The 8,894-nt window shown below is 40.4% G+C and overlaps 1 protein-coding gene across 1 annotated transcript; it reads right to left on the reverse strand.

The window, feature by feature from the left end:
- Positions 1-1,642: 1,642 nt before the first annotated feature.
- On the reverse strand, positions 1,643-7,944 carry RFK (riboflavin kinase). Its single transcript, XM_068973967.1, has 4 exons — positions 7,746-7,944; positions 6,671-6,822; positions 4,492-4,594; positions 1,643-3,731 (listed from the first exon to the last, which is right to left on the reverse strand). The coding sequence occupies exons 1-4, from the start codon at positions 7,825-7,827 to the stop codon at positions 3,601-3,603; spliced, it is 468 nt and encodes a 155-aa protein (XP_068830068.1). The 5' UTR covers positions 7,828-7,944; the 3' UTR covers positions 1,643-3,600.
- Between the last annotated feature and the right edge of the window lie 950 nt (positions 7,945-8,894).

Genomic DNA, 8,894 nt, shown 5'->3' on the forward strand with positions numbered 1-8,894 from the left:
TTTATTTTGTAACTTTGTTTTTGCAAACTCTTGCTTATGATGGCATCTCTTTCTACAAGGTAGATTTATTTCCTAGTTCAGTCCCTGAAGGTCAGATTGGTTCTCCTTTATCAGCCCCTGTCCGTTTTCCAAGGAAGAGAAGGAAAGGAAAAGGCTAGCACTTTCACCAGGGAAAGCGGAGCTGTCCTCATAAATTCCAAGTAGACTACTGCTTACATCTCCCTGATCAGAACCATGTTAACAGCCCTAACTGCAAGCCTTTAAGCCTTCATAATTGATAGCACTGGTGATCAAGTGTTGAAAGAGCCTCTGTGAATTTCTGCATATAGTAGAGATAGACAAGAGTCCCAGTTCACTGCTGTGGGGTTAGTGGCAAGTCATGAGAGTTACAGAACCGTTCCGAAGCAGGAGATATGGAAAGATAGTAAGACCTATTTGAGTGCGTGCGTGCTGAGTCGCGTCAGACTTTCCAACCCCACAGACTGTAGCCCACCAGGCTCCTCTGTCCATGGGATTTTCTAGGCAAGAATACTGGAGTGGGTTGCCATTTCCTCTTCCAGGGGATCTTTCCAACCCAGGATCGAACTCATGTCTCCTGCACTGCAGGTAGATTCTTTACTGCTGAGCCCTCAGGGAAGCATCCAGACCTACTTACAGGGCCCCTTAAAGGCAAGGCCTCTGGTTGTAGAACCACTGCTGCTCGCCAGGTTCTCCCTGTAACTGTTGCCTGTAAGTCACTATTCAGGGCTTCTAACCTCAGATATGCAGATGACACCACCCTTATGGCAGAAAGTGAAGAGGAACTAAAAAGCCTCTTGATGAAAGTGAAAGTGGAGAGTGAAAAAGTTGGCTTAAAGCTCAACATTCAGGAAACGAAGACCATGGCATCTGGTCCCATCACCTCATGGGAAACAGATGGGGAAACAGTGGAAACAATGTCAGACTTTATTTTTTGGGGCTCCAAAATCACTGCAGATGGTGACTGCAGCCATGAAATTAATAGACGCTTCCTCCTTGGAAGAAAAGTTATGATAGCATATTCAAAAGCACAGACATTTTGCTGACTAAGGTCCGTCTAGTCAAGGCTATGGTTTTTCCTGTGGTCATGTATGGATGTAAGAGTTGGACTGTGAAGAAGGCTGAGCGCCGAAGAATTGATGGTTTTGAACTGTCATGTTGGAGAAGACTCTTGAGACTCCCTTGGACTGCAAGAAGATCCAACCAGTCTGTTCTGAAGGAGATCAGCCCTGGGATTTCTTTGGAAGGAATGATGCTAAAGCTGAAACTCCAGTACTTTGGCCACCTCATGCGAAGAGTTGACTCATTGGAAAAAACTCTGATGCTGGGAGGGATTGGGGGCAGGAGGAGAAGGGGACAACAGAGGATGAGATGGCTGGATGGCATCACAGACTCGATGGACAGGAGTCTGAGTGAACTTCGGGAGTTGGTGATGGACAGGGAGGCCTGGCGTGCTGCGATTCATGGGGTTGCAAAGAGTCGGACACGACTGAGCGACTGAACTGAACTGAACAACCTTACAGTAACCAATAACCATCAACCAACAGATCAGGAATTCACACAGACAAAGCAAAAGATTCAAACTGACACAGAGAAAAAGAAGAAACATCACTTGGTCAAGATTTATTTCAAGGCCTGAAAACACTGACTAATCAAAAAAGGCCCTACTGCAATTTCTTATAATGTATAAATACTTAATATAAAATTTTAAAAAAATGTAGACACTATTAACTAACTTCTAAACCACACACTATATGATTTTCAAAAGCAAGTTATTTAACAAGACATAAGGTGATAATATCAAACAATTTTCACACTTAATGAAGACATAACCAGCAGCAAGCTATTCAATCACAAATGTTTTTTACACTTTCCATGTTGTTTTTAACTGTGTTTCAAAGAGTCACTGATAATCAAGGCTTCTATCAAGTATAGGATTTCTAACATTAAATTACATCTAAGTATTTCTACAAAGAAACGAAAAAGACACAGACTACATTGTTTGCCATAAATTCATACATCAAAATGAAAAACAATCCAACTGCTTTTACTCATGGTTCCCCCTTCTCCAACATTAGCTTTAGATGTTTCTCCAAATATTATATAAACAGCTTTGTTCTAATTAGTTCTCTCATTTACGCAGATTAGGAGAAAATGATTTTATAATGAGTTATCTTTAAAATTAGCATTTAGATACTTATGCCCCCAACCCCCTCCCCAAACCTTGTGTTAAAGTGGACAATATTACAATGTGCTACAAAAACCAAAACAATCTGTAGTCTCAACTTCCTAAATATCCCAAATATCTGTTTTTGTTCTGCTAATATAAACAGAAGTCTTGAGTGGCTAAAAATCATTTCCTAGTAGTCAGCAGGAGGAAGAAATGCATAGCATGAACATTATTTAACTGAAACTTTATTACTTATGCCTTCCCCTCAACCACAAGCACTCTTTAGCCTTAAATTACATTGTGTGCACACAACTACAACAGTTTATATTTGCTCAGGAACATATAATCACATTAAAAATAAGTAACTTTCTACTTCATAGTTCAGTTGGCTTTTAAGTAAGTTTTTTTCTCTGGTGGAGGGGAAATAAGTATCTTACGTTAAGAAACTGGTATATATAAATGAACGGCTTTGTGTTCATTTAAACTTTGAGAAAACCTAGCGATGAAGTTTGGGGGTGTTTTTTCTTAAATGCAAGAGATATGCAACTTCACCACTGTTCATATAGTGAAGGGGTGGAATGGCAGATACAGAGGCAGATGAAACTACATTTTGTAAATGGAAAAACTGATGTTGACTATTGGTTACAGGAAACAAAGGTTAAAGAAAAATGTTGAAGAATATCTACTCTTAAAAAGAAAGAAGTGCTATACAACACAAAAATGAGACCTAGAGATAAGAAAAACACTCATTTTACTGTTTTAAAAGAAAAACAGACAAATAAAAGGCAGGGAGTCTAGACCAATTAGAACTGAGGCAGCTGAACGAAAAATGGAACACAGTACAATGATTTGAGGCCTTAAAGGAAATGACTAATTAAAATGAAATTTCACCAGTCTTCATGTCTTTAATAATACATAAATGCCCAAAATATAAAAAATATGAAGTCTGGATTTTCCCCTTAAGTTTATAATAAACTGTCAAACCTCTGCTTAATACAGTTACTTTTATAAGCTTTCTGATCAGCAGAGCATGCTATACAAGTACACAGATGCTAGAATTTTACCATGAGAATTACTGTTCTCATCTCAAACTAATGACCTGCCTGTTACCCATATTTATACATATTTCATTTCCATTATAAGACACTTAAGACCTTTCTAGTGGTATATTTTAATCAACATACAACATAAAAATCTTGATTTTTTTTTAAAATAAACTTTTTTAGTACTGTGACATGATGGGTTTAATTGAACAGTTGGAACATAGTATGGTAACTACATTGCACTATTTAAACTAATTCACAGCTGTAGGAAAACGTTTGTTTTTTAAAATATAACCAAGATGAGACTGCAGAGTTATGAGCAATAAAATATTAGAAAACAGTGAATGAATAAATAAGGTGATTTTTCCATCAGTGGCCATTCATTATCTTGCTTTTAGGAACCTGGAAGAATTTGTCTTCTTTGAGTTTCAAATGTTCTGGTAAATCTAGTCGTTTCTTAGCTTCTTCGATATCACCTTGAATTGCTGAAATAAGTGACTCTGCGGAGAGAATATATCAGGTAAAGATAATGAAAAACTGCTGCTGTGCTTTTTACTACTTTGTTCAGCTTCTCCTTAAATCTCAGAAGCTGGCAGTGTCCCTGGCACAGGGTAGATGCCCAGTAATGTTTGTTTCATCCTTTCTTCTAGACTTAAGTAAAAGTCAATGGTACCCAAAGGATGTCCCTAATCGTCTTGCAATTACTTAGAGAAAGGCATTAGCAAAAAGGTACAAATCATATATTAAATGAAAGAAACAAACACTGTCAATTCTCTTCAGTATTTACACTTGTAAAAGAAACTCTACATTAGAATTAAAACTATCACACTACAATGAGATACTTAGCACCAATTAGTTTAAATGTTCTGATTTACTGTTTCTTACACTTCAAGTACTGCTAAGCACCCATTATTCACAAATAGCAATTCCTACTTGTTCTTAAAATACAAAAGGAAATATATTTCATTAACTTCATACTGTTGGAGAGAGAGAGTCAGTTTGAATCTAGACTGCATCACTTACTATGTTACCCCAGGCAAACTACTTAACCTTTCTAACAATTTCCTCACCTGCAAAATAGACTATATAATACTTCATGTGGTTGTTGTGGGGATAAAGTGAGTAGATTCATGTAAGGCTCTTAAAACAAGGCCTGGCATATTACATGCTCAAATACAATCTTTCCTGCCATGATTATTATTAGGAGAAGCAGTAAAAGGGGCTGCAGCAATATCTAAGAAGATCCAAAAAAGAACTTACCTAAAGAATCAAAGTCCTTTTCTGGTCTGAGGTAGCCAACGATGGCCACTTTGAGGATTTCCCCATAGAAGTCCTCTTTGAAAGTATGCATGATATGAGTTTCCTACAGTTAAAAGATGTTAAAATTGAATATATCTTTATTTTTATGGTGGGGTCACTGAAATGAAAGAATCAACCTTCCTTAAATTTTTAAAGACAGGTTAAAATATACATGCAGTTTTTCCTAAACTCTTCCATTACTCCTGTTCTTGACCCTGAGCTTACAGGTAAACATTATAACTGAGTAAGGTAGCTGCTATCCCACAAATCCGGTGTGATTTGCTGTTCTTAGAAAAAGTTAACATGCAACAAAATAAGACTCTTATTACGATGGAAAAATTGAGCAAATACGCCAAAGAGGCAATAAGCAAAGAAACTCTTCCTCAAAAGACACCATTCCATTAATCAAATTAAAAAAAAAAAAAAAGCAACACAGTAGACATTTGTCATATGTAGTTCCAACAAAAGAACTGGATCCAGAATATATTAAGAACTTCTTTCAGTCATTAAGACAGACAATCCCATTTTTTAAAAAAGGAGTAAATAAAGACTTCCAACAGGTACATCATGTACATCTGTTATCAGCAAAGAAAAGGAAAAAGAAAAACTCTAAAATGAACCTCCTACCAATGGAAAACTGAGTTTCTCCTAACTACAGAAGGCACTCCTTAACTGGCTCTGTAATAACAGTTCTGTTATCTGGATAGCTAAATAAGAAAAAATTAGTCATGGGATAGCCTCCCCTCCCTTTCATTTCCTCCCTCACTCCACAGAAAAATATTTCGTGTTCTTTCATCAATTCTTTTCTTTATCTACGCCAACACACCCTTAATCCTGAAAAATAAGAGGACCATTAAGCATAATAGTCAGTAGTCCTGAACCACTTCTACTGCTTACACCAGTACTTTTTCAGCTAGCTTTTCAACTGTGACAGATTTCTATAAACCCTTCAAAGAGAATGAAATTTAGATGACCAAAAGATTCAGCCATATCTAGAAGATTAAGCACTTAAGCTGTGTAAATTTGATGATAAGAACAGGAGAATATGTATACCCTCAAAGGCGGTTGAAAGATGAGAAAAAGCATCATTCTGCAATTTTATCAGAAAGCACCATTCAGAGAGTAAGCAGTTCTACCTTACCAGTTCACCTAAGCGTGCTCAGTCGCTGAAGTCATGTCTGACTCTTCGTGACCCCATGGACTACAGCCTGCCATTCTCCTCTGTCCAAGGGATTATCCAGGCAAGAATACTGGAGTGGGTTGCCATTTCCTCCTCCAGGGAATCTTTCCAACTCAGGGACTGAACCTGGGTATCCTGCATTGCAGGTAGATTCTTTACCACTGTGCCTCCTGGAAAGCCCTAACAGAGTGAGCAATAATTAAAGGGTAAATGACCTACATTAACTGTGGCAAACTCAACTTTATTTCACTTTTGTTTCTAGTAAAGGTAAATACACAGGCAGTTATAAAAAATTTAATTATTGTAGTTTTTGTTTGTGATTCCACTTTCTATTTTCTCCATAATTTATAAAATTTATTAATCTATGTTATTGGGTACACAATGATGTTATCTGTGAGTTTTGGTATACTACCAATTTAGTATAAATTCAAAATGGATTTTTATAACTTTAGGATGTTAAATGCAGTCCCCATGGTAACCACAAAGAAAATATCTATAGAAAATACACAGAAGGAAATAAGGGATCAACCTGTGTTACCAAAAAAATCAGCTAAAACAAGTCAGTAATCGAAGAACCAATGGACAAAAAAGCTGGAAGGCATATAAAAAAAAAAATAGCAGAAGTCCCTCCTTACTAGTAATTACTTTAAATGTAAATAGATTAAACTCTCCAATCAAAAGTCAGAGATTAGCAGAATAGTTAAAAATACAAAATCCAACTATACCCTCTTTATAAGAGACTCACTTTAGATCCAAAGACACAAACAGCTTGAAAGTGAAAGGATGGAAAAGTTATTCCATTCAAATAGTAACTAAACACTTCACTTTTAAACCCTTCAGATACACTGCCTAAATTCTAGAATCTGGATTATTGTTGTGATTACCACTGATGAGTTCTACCTGCATATTACTCTAAATCATCATCTCATCCTCATTTATGGAGTGAAATACAATTCTTACCATGGATTTTTTAGTATTCTTGTAGTATGGGTTCCATCCTATGCTCACCACCATCTTATGGACATCTCCATTTCCAACACTGGCCCAACCATAATAAATGCCAGTAGATATATCAGCTGGAAGATTATCTACTACTTGTTCAGGAAAGTTAGCTAAATAGAAGAAAATATGCTGTTTAGCATTTCATATTCAATATTTATAAAAGTCACATGCAAGTCTAGTCTAAATCATCAAACAAGATTCCTAGGACTCCGACTAAGACTATTAATACCATCATTTCATACTCTGGCTAGGATTTCTCTCTCTTTTTCATACCAACTGGTTAGGAAAAAAGTACCAGATTATAAGTGTGTAAGGTACCAGGTTAGTTATCTAAATGTATCAAAAAATGTAAAGTCTCACAGTAGGAGAAGAAAATAAATACATGAACAGCTGGATTTTTAGCCCTGGTCTTTCTTAAAGAGGCTCAGAATCTCTTGAAAAGATTCCTATTATTTGAAATACACAAGCCTAGGCCCTAAGCTCAAAGATTACTTTAACAGGCTTAAGGGCAGTCCAGGAATGTACTTTTAAGGATGATTAAGCATACCTTCAGGTCCTGACTACGAGAACTAAGGTAGAAAGATCAAAATGATACCTGATTCTCATTCAAGTGCCTGTGTCGTCATTTGGACACAATTTACTAACGTATTTAAAGAAAGAAAACCATATTGCTGGCTTAAGAATTTAGCCTATCTGGCCCACATTTTCTAAACGGCAAAACAGGCACCACGCCTGGCGGCTTGATCACAGCTGAGCTGGGAGGTGGGAAAGGGGGATCCTGAAACTCAGCTTCAGCTTTCTGAGGTCACCACCCCACAAGCCGGGTGAGCTCTGAGCCACGTGCAAGGACGCGCTCCATCAGCCCGACCAAAGGTCTTCTGCCTCACAAAGCGGGACCTGGGTGGAGGAAAGTGTCATCTCTGCCCGTAGTCCCACGACCCAGCTTGGAGCTCCCCAGGCTGACGTCCCAGCTCCGCTCCCAGGTGACCCAGCCAAGGGCGGGTGGGGGGACTCCGCGCTCTCCTGCGCTCACCTGTAGGGATGCCCAACTGCTTCGAGCCGCGGCCGAAGCCCCGCACCACTTGGCCGCGGCAGAAATATGGCAGGTGCCTCATGACGCCGTCCGCTTCAGGTTCCGGCAGCGGCCGCGACCGCGAGTCCGGCGGGGCCGCCGTGGAGGCGGTGCCCGGACCCCCCGGACCAGCCGGGGGACACGTGAGGGAGCTCGGCCGACCCGCCGGGCGGGCGAGCGGACGGGCGCACAACGGCCGAGCGGTACGGACTACACGCCGCCGCGAGAGCCTCACGCCCGCTGACCCAACAGAAGGTGCCGGATGACTCAGAGGCTGCGTCTGGGCTCCGGGAAGCCGGCGACCGCGGAAGTAAGTACGGGTGTGGGGCGGGGAGCGCGGTGGGGGCGGGCCGGCGCGGGAGGCACCCCAGCCCACCGGGTGCCGCGGGCCTGCACACACTGCTCCAGCTGAGCGCCCCGGCGCCCGTTCGGCTTCCGTAGCCCCGCCCCCAACCGTAGCCCCGCCCCCAGCCGTAGCTGGGGAGACGCTGCTTTGCCCTTAGGTGTATCCCTGGCGTTGGGATCTGAGGCAGAGTTGCATTTTTTTCAGCCTGAGGGCTGTGAAAAGCACTATTCTCGGACACTCCTAAGTGTTTCTTCCCCCCTTTTCCTTTTCATTATGATTTGACGCCAAAGAGAAACTTTCTTTAGCGCCTTGACAACTGCTAGATTGCTCTTCATTCATCAGTCCCTCTTTAAACACTTTATAAACCTCAAAGATTTCAACTCGGAAATCACCTCTTCATTGGGGTTTTCACGACTACCTACCGGAAGTGATCCTCTACTCTAGACCACTTGTCCACGATCTGAAGTTATATTAGCATGTAAGCTCCAGGGAGCGTGCCCTGATCTGTAAACCTGCAATCCCAGAGACGAGCGGAAGGTTACAGCGATGCAGTTTTTTTTGATAAGGACAGAGCTGTCTACCCACTCTCCCTCTTTATCTCCTGGTCTCTCTGAGGAACTTTAAAAGCTTGATACAAGACTTGATCTCTGCCGAACTGCAATTTTCTGGGCCTTCAGACTCTTGGAACTGTAAACTTTACCTCTGGAAACAGTTTCTGGGTTGCTCACAAGATACATCCTCTTGTTCTTGAGATAGAAGTTTTA

This window comes from Capricornis sumatraensis, chromosome 6 (assembly GCF_032405125.1).
Source record: "Capricornis sumatraensis isolate serow.1 chromosome 6, serow.2, whole genome shotgun sequence".
NCBI lineage: Eukaryota > Metazoa > Chordata > Mammalia > Artiodactyla > Bovidae > Capricornis > Capricornis sumatraensis.

Coding starts and splice junctions, on each gene's coding strand:
- RFK (XM_068973967.1), bottom strand. CDS start 7,827: ATGAGGCACCTGCCATATTTCTGCCGCGGCCAAGTGGTGCGGGGCTTC. Junction 4,595..6,670: donor AGAATACTAAAAAATCCATG/GTAAGAATTGTA, acceptor TTTTAACTGTAG/GAAACTCATATCATGCATAC. Junction 3,732..4,491: donor AAAGGACTTTGATTCTTTAG/GTAAGTTCTTTT, acceptor TTCTCTCCGCAG/AGTCACTTATTTCAGCAATT.